Source organism: Gorilla gorilla, chromosome 4, assembly GCF_029281585.2.
Source record: "Gorilla gorilla gorilla isolate KB3781 chromosome 4, NHGRI_mGorGor1-v2.1_pri, whole genome shotgun sequence".
NCBI lineage: Eukaryota > Metazoa > Chordata > Mammalia > Primates > Hominidae > Gorilla > Gorilla gorilla.
The window spans coordinates 155,057,429-155,076,510 of NC_073228.2; the positions used below are offsets into that span (position 1 = coordinate 155,057,429).

The 19,082-nt window shown below is 49.2% G+C and overlaps 1 protein-coding gene across 1 annotated transcript in view; it reads right to left on the minus strand.

Moving 5' to 3' along the window:
• CCDC69 (coiled-coil domain containing 69) overlaps positions 1 to 17,895 on the minus strand; it is a 42,942-nt gene extending 25,047 nt beyond the window's left edge. Inside the window, exon 1 of the mRNA XM_055386245.2 lies at positions 17,675 to 17,895. Coding sequence (XP_055242220.2) covers positions 17,675 to 17,722 — 48 coding nt within the window. The 5' untranslated portion in view covers positions 17,723 to 17,895. The remainder of the gene's footprint in view (positions 1 to 17,674) is intronic.
• Positions 17,896 to 19,082: the final 1,187 nt, after the last annotated feature.

Consider the following 19,082-nt stretch of genomic DNA (forward strand, 5'->3'; position numbering starts at 1 on the left):
CATAGCACAAGGTATGGGAGAAAGGCAGGGAGCTTCCATGCCCTCCTTGGGGGCCACCATCCAGGAACCTCCATGTGTTCAGCTATGCGGAAGCTCTCCAAACCCAATCCTCTCGGGTTTTTCATGGAGGCTTCATTATGTAGGCATGATTGATTAAACTATTGACCACTGGTGACCAATTTGACATTCTAGTCCCTCTCCCCTCCCCAGAGGTTGTTGGGTGGGGGTGAAAGTCCCAAACCTCTAAGAGGAATAAGTAATACAAAAGGGCTTTCTGCCTCACAAAGCAGTGTCAGTGGCTCCCAGATTTCATAAATAATTTTTTAAAATTTTAATTAATTAACTAATTAATGTATTTATTTTGAGACTGAGTCTTGCTCTGTCGCCCAGGCTGGAGCACGGTGGTGTGATCTCGGCTCACTGCAACCTCCACCTCTCAGTCTGGAGTACAGTGGTGCGATCTCGGCTCACTGTAACCTCCACTTCCTGGGTTCAAGTGATTCTCCTGCCTCAGCCTCCTGAGTAGCTGGGACTACAGGTGCATGCCACCATGCCCGGCTAATTTCTTGTATTTTTAGTAGAGATGGGGTGGCACTGTGTTAGCCAGGATGGTCTCAATCTCCTGACCTTGTGATCCACCCGCCTCAGCCTCCCAATGTGCTGGGATTACAGGTGTGAGCCACCGCACTCGACCTTTTTTTACTTTTTGAGACAGAGTCTTGCTCTGTTGCCCAGGCTGGAGTGCAATTGCGTGATTCTGGCTCACTGCAACCTCCACCTCCTGGGTTCAAGTGATCCTCAGCCTCCAGAGTGGCTGAGACTACAGGCATGTGCCACCACACCTGGCTAATTTTTATATTTTTAGTAGAGATGGGGTTTTGCCATGTTGGCCAGGCTGGTTTTGAACTCCTGGCCTCAAGTGATCTGCCCACCTTGGCATCCCAAAGTGCTGGGATTAGAGGCCTGAGCCACTGTACCTGGCCAAATGAGTAATATTTTTTAAAGGGAGAGTTGATATGGGCTGATAAGGATGCTGAAAAAAACTATTTGTAGACTATTATTATTATTATTATTTTAGATGGAGTCTCGCTCTGTCACCCAGGCTGGAGTGTAGTGGCGCAATCTCAGCTCACTGCAAGTTCCACCTTCTGGGTTCATGCCATTCTCCTGCCTCAGCCTCTCGAGTAGCTGGGACTACAGGCGCCCGCCACCACGCCCGGCTAATTTTTTGTATTTTTAGTAGAGATGGAGTTTCACCGTGTTGGCCAGGATGGTCTCGATCTCCTGGCCTCAAGTGATCTGCCCACCTTGGCCTCCCAAAGTGCTGGGATTACAGGCATGAGCCACTGTACCCGGCCTAACTATTTATAGATTATTACTATCATTATATAAAATAAAGGACATTTTAGTCTTCCAAAATATAGTAAGGAAAAGCTTAAGAACAGTCTTCCAGGAAAGGAGAACTGACATGCTTACTGAACATTACACACTCGCTCACACCATCATTTTCTCATCTCATGTTGGAGAGGTGAAAAGTTGGTTGAAGTCTGGCGGTGGTCACCAGACCAGGATTTGGGTAAAAAAATTTAAGCCCTTTTGTATGCTTTTCAAGATGCTCTTACAAAGAAGAGAAAGAAAGAGAGAAGGAAGGGAAAGGGCAGAAAGGAAGGAAAAAAGGAAGGAAGGAAGAGGATGTTCTAGATTCAATTTTAAGAAACACTTTAAAAAACAAGTCAGGCCTGGGCACAGTGGCTCATGCCTATAATCTTGGCACTCTGGGAGGCTGAAGTGGGCAGATCATTTGCAGTCAGGAGTTCGAGATCAACCTGACCAACATGGCAAAAACCCCTCTCTAATAAAAATACAAAAATTAGGCAGGTGTGGTGGCGCACACCTGTAATCCCAACTACTCAGGAGGCTGAGGCATGAGAATTGCTTGAACCCAGGAGGTGGAGGTTGCAGTGAGCCAAGATCTCGCCACTGCACTCCAGCCTGGGCAATAGAGTGAGACTCTGTCTCAAAAAACAAACAAACAAAAACACAAGTCAAACTATGAAGAGGCTATGAAAATGTTCGACAAAAATTATTAAAAATGTCCTAAACTGAAGAACCACTGAAATACTTCTAGAAAGCGTGCTTCTCACTGGGGAGGGAAGATGTATCAACGGAAGTCTTCTAGAATAGCCTGCTTCTCCCCCATGGTGCTGGGCACAGAGCCTGGCATGTGTAAGCCCCTGGAGGACTGAGGGAGTCATGGGGCCTCCCCCAGGTCCTCGTGCCCCAAATCTGCTGAGTGGCTGGGCAGACCTGACAATTTAGCTCCCCCACCACCCTGGTGAAGACTCAATCCTCCCTTTCCAGGGAAGAGGAGGAAGCCTGGTCCAGGCACGACTCAGAGAAGCTGTCAACGCCGGAATCTGGGGAAGTGACAGCAGCCAGCCTCCCCACCCTGGGCTGGAGGAAGAAGGGAGATAAACATAAATGGTTGTCTCTTCCTTGTTGCCACGACTGATTAGCTGAACTCAGACAATGTTTTTATGGGAGCCAGAAGGCCCAGATTCCAGTGCCAGCTCTGTTACAAACTTGGGCAAATCCCTTCCCACTCTGGCTTCTGCTTCCTCCTCTGTGAAGTGGGGATGAGGGCGTCTGGTGGTTTAACTGGATGATCCCATAGTGTTCAGACTCTAAGCTCTCATCTCAGCTCCTCTCAACAGCACTGTGAGGCAAAGGTCACTACACGCGAGGAAACTGAGGCTCAGGGAGGCTTAAGACACTGTCACACTGTGCCATAATGTTCAAATCAGCATTAGAACCAGGTGTCAGAATATTAGAGACTGCAGAGCAGAGTGGTTAAGAACTCCAGAATTCTAGAATCACACAGATCTGGGTTCAAATACTAAATCCAACACCGTGTGACTGTATGACCTCTCCATGCCTCGGATTTCTCATGAGGCTCTTTTAGGATGAGATGAAATAATGCAACTGCAGTGTCTGGCACATACTAAGAGCTCAAATATTGCATAAGACGATTGCCATGTTTCACAAACATGGCAAGAACAAAGATCCCAGGTCATCTGCTTTGGCAGACCTCTTGGGCTGCCCCTGGGTCTCAGTTTTGTCATCTGAAATAAGGTCATAAGCTCATGAAATGCTGCCTTCTTTCAGATAACCACCACCAGAGAATGGTGAACTTTTTTCCACAAACAGCTTTCAGACCACAGGCAGCACGTGGCCTTGTACTTGAGTCCCCAGCTCTTGACAAAACAAGATAACTCCTTCAGAATGGCAGTTAAGGCTATCACCATCTGTCCCCAGTCTACCCCCATTCCAATTTCTTTCTTTTTTTTCTGTCTTTTTTTTTTTTTTTGAGATGGGGTCTTGCTCTGTTGCTCAGGCTGGAGTGCAGTGGTGTGATCAGGGCTCACTGCAACCTCCGCCTCCCAGGCTCAAGCAATTCTCCTGCCTCAGCCTCCCAAGTAGCTGGGACTACAGGCGTCTGCTACCACACCTGGCTAATTTTTGTATTTTTGGTAGAGACGGAATTTTGCCATGCTGCTCAGGATGGTCTCGGACTCCTAGGCTCAAGTGATTTGCCTGCCTTGGCCTTCCAAAGTACTGGGATTACAGGCATGAGCCAAGGTACCCAGCCTCAATTTCTTAATACTTAAATTATTTATAAACATCTTCTTCCAGTTACAGTACTAGTAGGCATTTGTTGTAGAAAGTACAGAAAATACATGAAAATATAGAAAGAAAATCTCACGACCCAGAGAGAACCCCATAACCTGGTGGCATATATTGTTCATCTACATCTACATATTCAATGATATTACATATACTTCCTCATATCTTACTTTTTCAAATATATTATGAGCATTTACTACACAGCATTAACTATTCTGCAAATGTGTTAATTTTATTGATGAGCAGAACATCCCTATGGATGAATTTAGTCATTCACTGTTGAGTGTTTAAATTGTTTCCACTTTTTAATTTGCAGATTATGCTTTAATAAATATATTGATTTAGGCCAGGTGTGGTGGCTCATGCCTATAATCCTAGCACTTTGGGAGGCAGAGGTGGGTGGATCATTTGAGGTCAGGAGTTCGAGACTAGCCTGGCCAACCTGGTGAAACCCCGTCTCTACTAAAAATACAAAAATTAGCCAGGCAGTAGTGGCATGCGCCTCTAATCCCAGCTACTTGGGAAGCTGAGGCAGGAGAATCGCTTGAACCCAGGAGGTGGAGGTCGCAGTGAGCCAAGATCGCACCACTGCACTCCAGTCTGGGCGACAGAGTGAGACCCTGTCCCAAAAAATAAAAAATTAAAATTAAAATTAAAAAATAAACATATTGATTTGTAAAATTTTATACACATCTAATATTACATGTCTAATATTGGAAGGTTCGACCAATTTACTCACCTTCAAATGGCACGCAAGAAGATCAGTTTCAGCTAGGTGTGGTAGCTCACACCTGTAATCCTAGCACTTTAGGAGGCCGAGGCGGGAGGATCACTTGAAGCCAGGAGTTTGAGACCAGCCTGCCCAACATGACAAAACCCCATCTCTACTAAAAATACAAATATTAGCCAGGTGTGGTGGCACGTGCCTGTAATCCCAGCTACTTGGGATGCTGAGGCACGAGATTTGTTTGAACCTGGGAGGCGGAGGTTGCAGTGAACTGAGATTGGGCCACTGCACTCCACCCTGGGTGACAGAGCAAGACTGTCTTAAGAAAAAAAAAAAAGACCAGTTTCACTGCAACCTTGCCAACGTGGAATATTATCACTTTTTAAAAAAATGTTGGCAAATTCGCTAGGTCAAAACCCAACCAAAATAACCTAGTGCTACCTATTACATGCCTGCCCCCAACACAGGCATCTGTATGTTCGAGACATCTTACATGCTCAAGACCATCCCACCGTGACACGTGGTTAGGTCTACCTTGGGCCCCCAGGCTCAGTGCACACACTATTTCTCTGCTTCTCTCCTGCCCTGCCCTGGGGCGGAGTTAGTTCCTGTTTTCTCCATGTTCCAGGCACCCCTGAGAGTATCTACATCTGGTTAGCTGTCTGTCTCTCCTGCTAGCCCAAAGGGCTCCATAAGGACAGGATTTTGAAATCTGTATTGGACTTGCCCCAGTATGTTATGATGCCCAGAACAGTATTTCTTAGGAGTGTGGTCTATGGACCTCCTGTACTAGAGCCACCTGGAAAGCTTGCTTAACACGAATGTCCAGGCTGCATTCTAGACCTACAGTATGTGTGCTGGGAATTTGCATCTGCTTTTTTTTTTTTGAGATGGAGTCTGGCTCTGTTGCCCAGGCTGGAGTGCAGTGGCACGATCTTAGCTCAATTGCAACCTCTGCCTCCCAAGCTCAAGCAATTCTCCTGCCTCAGCCTCCAGAGTAGCTGGGATTACAGGCACATACCACCACACCAGGCTAATTTTTGTATTTTTAGTAGAGACGGGGTTTCACCATGTTGGCCAGGCAGGTCTCAAACTCCTGACTTCAAGTGATTCACCCACCTCAGCCTCCCAAAGTGCTGAGATTACAGGCATGAGCCACCACACCTGGCCAGAATCTCCATCTTTAGCAGTCTAGCCAGATGATCCTAGTGCACGCAAAAGCCTGAGGACACATGACCCTGAGCTAGGTAGGTCTCAACAAGTAACTACTGAGTGGAAAATCCCCAGGTTGGGGTCCTGACCACTTCCTCCTCAGAGGTCATGGAGCAGACGGCACCTGCAGTGTGTGTGTGTGGGTGGTGGGGGGGGGGGGGAGTTGGGAGGGGGACATAAGAATTTTCCCTTCCAAAAGAGGGGTGGGGAGCATAGGGCTGGGGTGGGGTATCCGGACTACACTCTGGAAGAGGGATGACAGCTTCCTGAGTCAACGGAAACTTGGTAGCAAGAAAGCTGCAGAGGAGGCTGCCGGCAGTACAGGATGCAGGGAGAACCCAGGCCTGGGGTTGAGGCCAGGAGACTCAATTCCAGCTTTACTGTGTTCCTTTAGGTAAGTCATGTTCCTTCTCAGTTTCCCCATCTGTGAAGGGTCAGGGCTGGAATAGATGCTCTCTTCAGTCCTCCTGAGCTCCAGGGCAGCCCTTCTCCTAAGAAGGCTGGAAATAGAGCCCCTATACCCAGGTGACACTCACAGCTTTGGGGCCCAGATCCTTGCTGTCAAGCAGACCAGAGCCCTGCAGTAGGTTCAACCTGAAGCAAACCTGAGATAGTAGGACACAGCTGTCAAAAGCAGACACAGTCAGGGTAGAATGAGAAGACAGTGTCCAGAGCCATGGAGAGCCACATGAGCTCAGATTGGGGCTGGTGAGATGCTCTAGAGTATACTCTCATTTTAGAGGGTAAACTGACACACTGGAAGGCGTCCCAAAGAAACCGACAGGATGTAGGAGGTGGCTCAAAACCAAATTATAGGAGGGGCTGTTAACAGAACAAGAGTTGGTCAGCCTTGAGAACAGGCAGGAAGACCTGATATTGTCTTCAAATCTCAGCAGGAATGTCATGGGTAGAAGCTGCTGGTGTGTCATCTACAGCCTTGGAGGACAGGACTGTGGCCAAGCATGAGGAGGTTCCAGAAGTTTCAGTTCAGTATGAAGAAAAATTTCAGAACCATCACAAACTGGTAGGCTGCCTCATTGGAGGGTGGGGAATCGTGGTGGAAGTGAGCGCTCCATCATTAGTAGCATGCAAGAAGAGGTTGGAGAGTCAAACTTCATGCTGTAGATTGGACTGGTGATCTTTGAGAACCCTGAACTCTAACAGTCTATAATTCTAAAAAGCATCACTGATGTTTGGCAAGTGAAAGCCTCTGGTAAGCATAAAGAATTATCTACTACATGGCATGTAAAGACCACCAGCATTAATGGAACCTCAGGGAGCTCTGTTGAATGCTATTCAGGGAGCAGCATTTTGGGGTGAATGGCTGTAGTCACATACTCAAGCCTTTGGGATAGACCCCTAAACTTCCCTCAAATTATTTTTTATTTTTTATTTTTTGAGACGGAGTCTTGCTCAGTTGCCCAGGCTAGAGTGCAGTGGCGTGATCTCGGCTCACTGCAAGCTCTGCCTCCCGGGTTCACGCCATTCTCCTGTCTCAGCCTCCTGAGTAACTGGGACTACAGGTGCCCACCACCACGTCCGGCTATTTTTTTTTTTTTTTTGTATTTTTTGTGAAGACGGGGTTTCACCATGTTAGCCAGGATGGTCTCAATCTCCTGACCTCGTGATCCACCCGCCTCAGCCTCCCAAAGTGCTGGGATTATAGGCGTGAGCCACCATGCCCGGCCAACTACCCTCAAATTCTGAGCCTCACCAGGCAAGAGTGAATTAGGCAGAAGCAACTTGGATAGAAGCCGCCCAGCTATTCCCTACCTTGGGAATCCTAGTAGGATGGAAGGTAAGAGTAGCCCTGAGGGAGGTTCGGCCTGTCCTGCAGAGACTTGAGCTAGCCCTCTTTGGGAGCCATCACTCCATTCTGTTTGTCAGCCTTCAAGGCTTGTGTATTTCTGATTAAGTGCTTTGTGTCCTCATTGTTCCTGCTTAACTTAGAGAATTTAGTAATTAAAGAAGACTCCTTAAGAGATCACCCAGCTCCTCCGTGTTCCATACATCACAGGCCTGGCTTCCTCTGAGCATGTAGTTCTATCACACCTATCCTGGCTGAGGAAGGCTTACAGGGACCCAGAGCAGGGTTGGAAGGGCCCCAGGAGGCCGCTGACTCCAATCCCCACCTCCTTTTTCCAGATAGAAAAGCTGAGGCCCAGAGGTGGGTGGGCAGATAATTTGTCAGAAGCTGCAAAGCAGAGAAGCAGAGCCCTGGGGAGAATCCAGACTCACAGCTGAGGCTGGAGTCCTTTCCGTCCCCCTGATGCCAGGGTCAGCTTTATCCGAGTAGCTGAGCCTGTAGGGGAGAGGTGATTCTAAGTCTCAAGGGGCTCAGGTCACACCCTCCTCAATATCAGAGCTGCCTTTCCGGTGTCTGGCCCAGCACCACTAGTTTTGGGATCTAAGTAACCACAGTCAGAGCCTATTGGCCGAGGGTAGAGGCAGGAAGGAGGTGGGGGGTGTGGCCCAAGGGGCCCCACTCCAGGGCCTTCGGGGAGGAAGGGCGGGGCCTAAATGTTCAGGGCTGTTGAGAAATGTTAGTGTTCACACCCGAATTACAGAAGCTCAGACAGAAGAACACCATAAATATAGGCCTTAGCCTCCCCATCTCTAAGATGGGCAGAGATATTCTGCCAAAGTAATGCCTGAATTTGATGTCATTGAAAATCAAACACTGCCAGGGACATTAAAGATTTAATTCATCCCCTTCATATCATATAGTGTGTGGTCAACATTTCCTCACTGGCTGGAGGACAGTCCAATGTGACTGTACAACCAACTTAAAGTTAGAAGTGCCAGGCTGCACCACTCCGCTGCACCGGGGACTCGGCCTACGCTCTGAACACCTGCAGGACCCCCAGAGCACACAAGTCGGGGCGGATGTGGTCTCCACTGCTCCTAGCTGACCAACTGATGAGGTGTCTCAGGGGAGGAAAGGACCACTTCCTTCTTAAATACCCCTGCACCTGGTGAGCCAGACCACGGCAGACAAGCATCAGAAGGGCCTTGAGTGCAAGGCCTCACTTCGCAGACGATGACACTGAGGCCTAGAGAAAGCCTTTCTAATACACATTATTTATTTTCTTCCTCCCTAGGGCTCCCGTTTTCTTGTCCCATATCACCTTCCCAGGGTGTCTGCTAGTTCTGGTTGCCTCAGAGGGCCTAGAGCTGGCAAAAGCACTAGACATTATTTCTAGCATTTGGGTCAGCCTGGCAGGCAGGACCCTGAAGGAGCTGGACAGAAAATGGTGTCAGTAGCTGGATGGGGGTGGGGAAAGAGACAGGCTGAGGGCCCAGATACCTGTCTCCCAGTCCAATGGCAAACTGGAAGGCCAGAGCCAAGGTCCTAGCTTGCCGTCTGAGGCTGAGCGCCCGGATACCTGTCTCACAGTCCAATGGCAAATTGAGAGTCCAGAGCCAAGGTACTAGCTTGCCATCTGCTTGCTGTGTGGCCTTGAGTGGACACTCTTCCTTTTCTGTGCTTCTGTACCCTCTTCTGCATGGCATGGAATTGTGCAATGGGATACGTAAGAGCCCTTCTGGTTTTGACATGCTGTGGATGGGGAAAAAGGGGCAGAATGAGGTCATCTTGCTATCTCATCTTCTGTCGATCCTGTCCGGCTTGTTTGCTCTGCGCAGGGCAGGGGCAGTTTGACACACTCAGCTGTTAGCTCTGGTCATGGAGGGGGCTTCTCTGGAGAGCAGGAAAGGAGGGTCCCTTGCTCAGGAGGCCTGGGTGAGAACCTGGAGCCCTCCACACCATCCCCTGTTCTTCAGCAGACAGTGTAAGGGTGGTTGTAAAAGAGAGGGCAGGATTGCCTGAAAGCAGAGAATGACAGAGCTCAGCCACCTCCCAAGTTGCATGCAGCATGCTCCCAATTCTACAGTGGCACTGTGAGCAGAAATAAGTACCCATTAGTGAGGACAAGGAGGATGCACAGGATGCTCAGGGCAGGACCATTTGCAGTAGGGAAACGCTGTAAACTGAGGACTGGCTGGATATACTCAGGGACATAATACTATGTCATTTCATTCATATGTTTAAGAGAGTGAAGTAGACCTTTATGTACAAAGATGGAAAGGCATTTGGTAAAATGCCAATATCCAAACTAAACTATTTCTTTTCTGTCACCCAGGCTGGAGTGCAGTGGTGTATTCTTGGCTCACTGCAACCTCCGCCTCCCAGGTTCAAGCAATTCTCCTGCCTCAGCCTCCCCAGTAACTGGGACTGCAGGCGTGTGCCACCATGCCCAGCTAATTTTTGTATTTTTAGTAGAGACAGGGTTTTACCATGTTGACCAAGCTGATCTTGAACTCCTGACCTCAGGTGATCTGCCCGCCTTAGCCTCCCAAAGTGCTGGGATTACAGGTGTGAGCCACCGTGCCTGGCCAACTATTACTAATGATAAAAAAAATGCACAGGAAAAAGTACCTAGAAAAGCACAAACTGATAACAGTTGTCATCTCCAGAGAATGGACTAAAATTACTGTGGTCAAGGAAGGGTAGCTTCCATTTTACCTAAATTCTTAGGATTTTTTTCTTTTTTTTTTTTTTTTTTGAGACTGAGTCTTGCTCTGTCACCTAGAGCGAGTGGTGTGCAGTGGTGCGATCTCGGCTCACTGCAGCCTCTGCCTCCCAGGTTCCAGCGATTCTCCTGCCTCAGCCTCCTGGGTAGCTGAGATTACAGGCACGTGCCACACGCCCGGCTAATTTTTGTATTTTTAGTAGAGACGGGGTTTCACCATGTTGGTCAGGCTGGTCTCAAACTCCTGACCTCAGGTGATCCACCCGCCTCATCTCCCAAAGTGCAGGGATTACAGGCGTGAGCCACCATGCCTGGCCAATTCTTAGGATTTTTAAAGCAACAACGCATTCAAGAATTACTTGTATACAAAGAAATTAACAACAACAAGAAAAAGGTACCCCTCTTGGAACCTGAAAGCCTCCCCCAGAGTCATGGTACAGACAGAGAAATCAAGGCTGGGGAAGAGAATAGTTAGCAAAAGAGGCAGAAGTGGACCCATTGTTAGAATGATGAATACCGGAGGTTGGGAAGGACGTGTGTATGGGGTGCGGGGAATGAAGAAAGGCTGGTCAAACGATACAAACATACAGCCAGATGGAAGGACTACATTCTAATGTTCCATAGCAACCATGAACTGTATACTTTAAAATAGCTAGAAGAGAGGACTTGAAACGTTCCCAACACATAGAAATGATAAATACTCGAGGTGATGAAACTCCAAATACCCTGACTTGATCATTACACAGTCTATGCACCTAACAAAATATCATATGTACCTGAGAAGTATGTAAAATATTATATATCAATAAAAAATATAAAGAAGTAGGCCCATTCTTGACTCCCAGTCCAGTGCTCTTTCCTCTACAGATGCAGCTGCTGGTGTCCAAAAGCAATGGGCCCTGTCCAGGCACCTCCTTGTTTACAGTGCTGCCTCTTCTGCTGCCAAGATGGGTTCCAAAGGGAGGCACTGGGTTCTTGCTGTCATTTTTGATTGCTGGCAACTTGGGGCTGGGGGTGAGAGGGTGGGTAAGGAGCAATTAACCTTGCGATATGAAAGTTTCCTAAAGCTGCTGTAACAAATTACCACACACTTGGTGGCTGAAAACAACAGAAATGTATTCTTTCACAGTTCTGGAAGTTAGAAGTGTAAATTCAAGGTATCAGCCGAGCTGGCTCTTCTGGAGGCTCTGAGGGAGGATCTGTTACCTCCCTCTCTCCCAGATCCTGGTGGGTGCCGGCAATCCTTCGTTCTCTGGCTTGGGAGATGCGTCACTTCATTCCCTGCCCTTCTCCCTGTGTATCTGTGTCCAAATTTCCCTCTTCTTGTTGGGACACTAGTCACTGGATTAGGGCCCATCCAGTGTGACCTCATTTTAACTCAATTGCCCCTGCAAAGACCCTATTTCAAATAATGTCGCATTTACAGGTTCTGGGTGAATGTAAATGTAGGAGGGGACATTACTGAATCCAGTAAAGGTAACAGCTTTTCTGATGTCCAGGCCATTTCCTTAAGGAAGGCACAGGGGCAGGGTCACATGGGGCAGTGGAAAATGGCGAGGAAAGCCATAAAGGTCGTTGTACACTCAGTGAAAAAAAACTCCATTGCAGAGAGAGGAGGAAATCTGGAAGTAGGTCAGACTGCATATCACTTGTCTTGGGGGGATGCATGGATGTGGATGGCTGTTTTAGGTATAGTACAGTGTTTGGCCTAGATGTTCTGGAAGGTTCAGATTTGAAAATAAGGTGACACAAGATAAACTATTTTTAGGGATTAAGATTCACCTGGCAAGACAAATAGGATGGCTTGTCTTCAGGTAATGGATGGGTTTAGATCTGCTAAAGATGGATGGATCTTCTCTTGCTCCTTCTCTCTGCCAAGGTGGGGCAGCAGGAGCTTCCTCCCCACTGCCAGTCCTGCTGCAGTGGGGCTCCCAGTCTGGCCCTCTCCCCTGGTCACTGGGGACAGCTCACAGTGCTGAGGGAGGAGGATGCAGAGGACCGAGTGCCAGCCGTGCGGACGGAAGCCCAAGTACACCCTGAGGTGTCAGAGCCAGAACTATGGTCATCTGAGAGGCTCTTCCTTTCGTTGGGAGGGTACTTACACTCTTCAAGTTTATTTTTTGAATATGAACATTCATGAATTTCATACTGAGACCCCTTAGAGCTCCTTTTCCAGGCAGATCTCAGACTTTTGTTCACTGGCTGATCTATGCACCCTGAGATGTCAGGGGGCAGCCCCTCCTAACCAGAGTTTCACTGTCTTGATTTATATAGCAGCCTGTTTCTGTGCAATTAATTTAAAATTTCATCTTTTCTGCCCTTTTTATGACGAAAAAGAAACACAGTGCTGACATGAAGCACAGGTCCCAAGCCTAACAGCCAACTGAAGCAAAAATGGGAGGCCTTAGGTGTCTGGGAACTCGTCAGGCTCTCAGGGGACCTACATTAGCTACCCATGAATTCCATAGAGGAAAAGAATTAAAAACATGTACATGTGCAGAAAATATATCACCAAAGGTTGTATCTCAAAGGCAGAGAGTATTGGGAATTATTTTAGTGTGTTTTAGGTTGCCAAACGCAGAAATCTGGTATTTAATCTCACAGGTCTTCCAGAGTGCCTCGTGCATGGAAGCCTGCACTGGCTTTAGCTAGGAAGATTGGTGGGCATTAGTTTCTAGGTTGGGCAAAATCACCAGCTTGGAGGCCATGTACATGCCAACATCTCCATGATGGTTGGGGCAGGGGGCTGAGTGCTGCAGAGGCAGCTTTCTTTCACGCTCCTCAACTGTCCTGCCCTTACCAACCGAGCTAGAAGATCAGATTTGCCCACTCCTCCTGACCAGGTGTCAAGGGCTGCTCCCATATTCCTTCTGCCTAGCATGCCCTCCTGAGTAACTCGCCTGCCCCATAAGTGCCTAACCCCCGCCCCCCTTCTAAACCCAGCCAAGATGCTGTCTGTCTAAGGGGCCTTCCTTGACCCCCCTGAGTCCAAAGCCACACTGGCCCCAGGTAGGAGGAAAACACAAGGGATGTTCATCGATTACCAGGGTCGGAGTGCAGACTGCAAAGAACCACGTGTCCAAACTGGTTAAATAAGCTACGGAACAGCCACAGGACATTAGGTAGCCATTAAAAAGTCCATGTTTCCATGGACTACTTAACATGGGAAAATGCCCCCAGAAGAATATTAAGTAACTGGAATATAACCATATAAAACATACTCTTAGCTTTATACAGATAGTCATACTCACACCTATAATATACATAGGAAAAAATAGTACAAAGAATGACACTGAAATGTACACAGTGGCTATCTCTTAATTGTGAGATTAAAAGATTTTTAAATTTCTTATACTTTCCCACATTTTGAAATTTTGACTCAAAATAATAATCAGAACAATTCCATTTTTTAATGGAATCGTAAATATTTGCTAGTCATAGGTTTGCATCCCCTCTAATATTCTTGCCAAAATGCCACCTGACCCCTGCTTGAACCCTCCAGTGACAGGAACTCACTACCCTTTGAGGCCTTTTTTTGGCCAGTTATTCCTCATGAGTAGAAATCTGCTCGATTTAGCCTCCCCTACTGGCCACTGTGCTGCCTTCTGGAACAACAGAGAAAAAAGCTGCTTTCCATGCCCCTTGACAAGACTTCAGAGATTTGAAGGAAGAGGCCAGACGCTAGCCTGCATCCTCCCACCCTGCCCACGTCAGCCTTCCAAGAACACTAATGTCCTTTACTTCCCACGTCCCGGGGTACTTTCCTTGGGTACAATCTAGGCAGTGATGTCCTTAAAGCATAACATTAAGTCTGTGCCTCCTTATCTCTTTCAAAGGCATCCTTCTTGCTAGTCAGGGTGTCAGAGACTCTGTCACATACAGTCTTTCATCTAATCTTTAGAACAACCCTATGGCACAGGAGCTAATACCACGCCTATCTTACAGATGAGGAAACTGAGGCATGGAGAAGCCAAGCCACTCTTAAGGTCACTTAATGGATCTTCCATGTAGTCAGGACTGAACCAGCATCCAACCCAGAGCCCGGTGTGGTCGACCCACAAATGTTTGCCAAGTTAGCCATGCCCTTGTTGTCTACTGGTTGATTTCAGAATTACCCAAGCCTGCACCAGCCTCTTATCATTCACTTCTGTCACCTGGCTTGCTACATGGACGTGCTCATGAAGGGCTGCTGAATGACTGACCCACCAAGTACCTGTCACCTGAGGCCCAGCTTTGGCAGCTGTGCTGAGCCCCTTCTCAGAGGTCCTGCTTGGAACTATGGAGCTATAGCCACAGCCTTCAGGAATGGAGAGTTCAGACATCATTCCTGGTACTCTGCAGTGTCACACAAAGGGGGTTGGCCACGAGGTGCCTCCTGCACCAGTCCCCACCCCTCCTCCGCTTCCTACGCTATTCCAAGGGAGGCTGGTAACCTGTTGGGGATAGGAAGGCCCCTCCTTACCACTGTGGCTGGCAAGTCCCCAGAAGGCTTGTTTCCTTGACCCCTACCCACTCTGCCTGGCCTTCTCCTGAGTCCTCCTGGGGGATGTGACCATATTAGCCATGGTCTTTGCCAAGAAGAAGGGTTTAGGCAGGACCACACAATCCAGATGGTTCCTCAGCACCCACCCCCAGCCTGCCAGGAACCCTATTCATTCATTCCCAGCATTTCAACTTATCCCAATAAGGCAGTGACCTAGTCCCAGGCCAGGCCTCTCAGGGTGGTCTAGAACATCTAGTCAGCCAAGCCCAACAGGCACCATAGAACACAGAACTCAGCAGACCCCCAGATCCTTGAACCTGGAGGGACATGAGAAGGCCTCATGGTCAAGCTCCTGTCCCTAGCCAGGATAATCCTTGCTAAAAGTGCCTGCCTCATTCCTTGCTGCCTGCCACCTCCATTCTCCACAAAGAACCCCCTCACGCTGTGCTTTCAGTGGCTCAGCCTTTGCTTAGGCCTTGGCCATGAGTGGGTAACTCCTGCCATACCTTCCAAACCACCCTTCCTCAAAAACCCTTCCTGCATCTCTCAAGGCTAGATGGTGATGCTCCTACTGCTCCCTGGGCTAACCCCTAGCATGGTTCTTATTTGTCCCTCATTCACTCAAATATCTACTTAAGCACCTGCTCCATGATCTGTATAAGGCAATGAGCACCAGATGGGGAGTGCAGAAAGCCAGGCTCAACTGCACAGCTTTGCCACCAACTGGCTATGTGACTTTGGACCCATCGTTCCTCACTGAGCCTCAGCTTCCCCAGTAAAGTGGGAAAGATTCTGCAGCTCAGCCTAACTTCCAGGGCTTCTGTGAGACTGGGCAGGATGTGAAAGCATGCTGTAAACACTCAGGGTGAGTCATGGTTATCAGAACCTAACCCCTCTGTAGCCTGAGCTCATTTTTGTCCATCCCATCCCTGGAGTCCCCCTCTCTCCCAGGGGGCTGGTAGCCTGTTGGGGATGAACTTGGGAGCTCATGTCTTCCAAGGGGTTGGCACCTGGGTGAGAAATTGGGCAGGAGCACAGCCTACAGGGATGAGAACTTTAAACAAAAACAGCCAATAAATCTTGCCATATAGGGGCAGGGGCCTGGCATGGCTGGGGCCAAGAAGGCATGCCAGGCTGTTCTCTGAGGCAACAGGAGTAAAAGATTTTATGCTAAAGTCATCAAGAAGCCACTGGAAGCACAGCGGGAGGAGGTGGAGACAAAGAACATGGAGCTAGGGGACTACATACCTGCGTTCTGCTCTGTGTTGCTCTGTGACCTCAGTCATGCTCCTTCCCTTTTCTAGGCCTTAACCTCCTATCTGTATAGTGGGTGCGTCAGCCCAGGTAGTACCCAAAGGCCCTTTCCAACTCAGACATGCTGTGCCAGCTTTACTTGCCCTTCAGAGCTTTGGCTGTGCCAGGGACAGGCAGGAACAGCTGGTAAGTCTCTCGGAAGGAGCAGGAGCCAAAGAACCTGTGCTTACTGTAACCTCCTCTTCCAGCTTGTGGAAGGGTCAGGCTCTTCCCCATTTCCTCCACCTCTAGGTAGATGGAATTCACCCTTGGTCCACTTTGCAAGATACAAGGTTGACACAGGTGCAGAGAACACAGATTCTCAGACGCTTAGGGATCATCCTGCTCATCACTCCCCATACAGGGAGAAACTGAGACCCAGGGAGACACAAGGGCTTGCTTGGGGTCACCCAGTATGTTTGTGGCACCACCAGGACTTACACCCAGGGCTAATGTCTGCCTACCACTTGCTCAGTTACAAGCCTCAGCCAAGGCTCAGGTCTCTCCGCCTTGTCATCCCTGTCACCCAGCCCCTTCCTTCTACCGATAGAGCCAAGCCTCAGTTACCCTGTTGGAGTGAGTAAAGACATGAGGGTTTCTAGGTCAGGAGTTGGTGAGAATTTCGATCTGGTAATAAAGGGAGAGCAAGGAAAGCCAGGAGGTGTCAGAGAAGGGAGAAGAATCCTCCAGGCTAGGACTACTGTTAGGCAGAAAAACCTGTACTCAGGGCACAAGCAAAGCAGGAGCAGAGGGAGGACTAAAGTTCATTGCAAAACTATTAAACACTGTCACAGTTTGGGGCCTCTCAGGGTCTCAAGGGGGAATGATGATAAAGTTTATGGGATCACCTAGTCCCATCTGGCTAGGGGGCAGGCAGTGGTAAGAAAGGGGGCCAGAATTTGAGGGTCCTTCCTCCCCTCTGCCTCACAGTGTCCCCTGAGGAGGCTATCTTTCTAGCTCCAGGCTCTGACCTTCTGGGCTCGTCAGACCCCAAGGGGCAGCTGGTCTCACTGCAAGAAACCTGAGAATTGTCCCCTGGGCCCTGACCCAGCTCCAAGGCCCCTTGGGGGAAGGACAGGAAGGGAGGAGAGGGCCGCAGAACGCAGTAGATCTCCTCCCTCTTTGGCCCCTCCCAGCTACCCCAAGAGCAGCCCACACTCACCAGCTCTGGGGCCTGCAAGAGCCCTAAGACCAGCGCCTCAAACTTTAAAGCGTCATCACCTGGGCATATTGTTAAAACGCAGCTTCTGTCTTGGCAAGACTGGGCCTGAGCCTGAGATTCTGCATTTCTGACAGGTCCCCAGGGATGCTGATACTGCGAGTCTGTGGAACACTCTTCGAGCAGCCCTGAGATTATCAGCCTTTAACCCCCGGGGGGAGGAAGCCGAAGGCCCAGAGAGGTCAAGTCACTTGTCCATGGCCACACAGCGAACAGCCCCAGACCGAAAGCAGAGGGCACCTGCCACAGACACACGACATCTCCCCACCCGAGGCAGCGGGAATCAGCTGCCGTTCCCTGGCCCGGGTGCCGTGTTTGTAAACTCGGCTGCTTGGTGCGGCTCGGGCCGGGGTAAAGGGCGCTTCCCAGCAGAGCCTCCCTCGTCTCTGAGCTGGCCTCTCCAGGTTCTCCGTCCGGTATCCCGGGCCGACCAGAGAGAGCCCGGGGCGCCGAGTCCCCTGCGGCGGAGCGATTCCGCACTCCCCTCTCCTCTGAAAGCAAACTTCTCCGCCGGCGTCCTTTACCTTTTTCGGGGGTTTGCAGCTGCTCAGCCTGCTGTGTCTGCAGCCCATCCTCCTCCGGGGGCTCCCGGACGCCGCTTCCCAACTCCGGGGCCCCCAGAGGAGCCTGCGGTCCGGGCCCCGCTGCCCGCTCCGCGCCCGCCGGCTGGGGCTGCCGGCGAGACCCTGAAACTGAACCTGGAAGCGCTGTCTTGAGCCTGAGCTGGGGCGGCCGCCCGCCGTAAATACCCGAAGAGCGGGGCCTCAGTGTAGCCCGCAGGGCCAGCGGCGCCGCCACCAGAGGCAGGTGACCAGAATCCTTCTAAATAATAGGAAGCTCTGGTCAGGGCAGAAGAAAAGAAAACCTCAAGGAGCAACAGACGCTTTTCCGAACCCTCAGCTAAGAAAGGGCCAGGGGAAAAAATAATTAAAACAATTATTTGATAAACTAACAACTATCATTCGTTGAGGGCTGTTTTTGTCCCAGTTGTTTTATACATTTTATTTCTATTTCTTGCCATATCAGTGCAACAAAGGTATTACTTCCTCCATTTTACAGGTGAGGAAAATGGTGTTCAGAGATGCAACATGATTTGCCTAAGGTCACATGGCTAGTAAGTTACCACAGCCCAGATAGAATCCAGTTCCTTTTTTTTTTTTTTTTTGCCGCTATCATAGTTCACTGCAGCCTCAAACTCCTGGGCTCAAGCGAGCCTCCCAGCTCAGCCTCCTGAGTAGCTGGGACTACAGAGGCTCACCACCATACCCAACCAATTTCTTTTCTTTTTTCCAGTCTGATTTTGAACGACCGCCCTCAAGCGATCCTCCCACCCTGGCCTCCCAAAGCGTTGGGATTACAGGCATGAGCCACTGCACAGAATACAGTTCTAACTCCAGAACCTAAACTTTGACTCAATGGCCTACAAATAAATAATAATACTAAGTTTATTGTATTTATTTATTTTTGAGACAGAGTCTCGCTCTATTGCCCAGGCTAGAGTGCAGTGGCATGATCTTGGCTCACTGCAACCTCTGCCTCCCAGGTTCAAGTGATTCTCCTGCCTCAGCCTCCCCAGTAGCTGGGATTACAGGCATGCACCACAACACCCAACTAATTTTTGTATTTTTAGTAGAGACAGAGTTTCACCATTTTGACCAGGCTGATCTCAAACTCCCAACCTCAGGTAATCCGCCCGCTTCGGCCTCCCAAAGTCCTGGGATCCCACACCTGGCCAATAATACTAAGTTTAATTTTAATGCCTCCTCAATTCTTGGCTGATAGTTTTTTCCACCTCACAAGCATCTGTAACATTTGACTCTATCCATCTTGGATAGATGTTATTCGTCACAACAACCTCTTGAGGCAGGCCAGGTATGGTGACTATGGGACATAAAATGTCAGTGTCTAGGAAAAGGAGCTTTTGTTTATCTT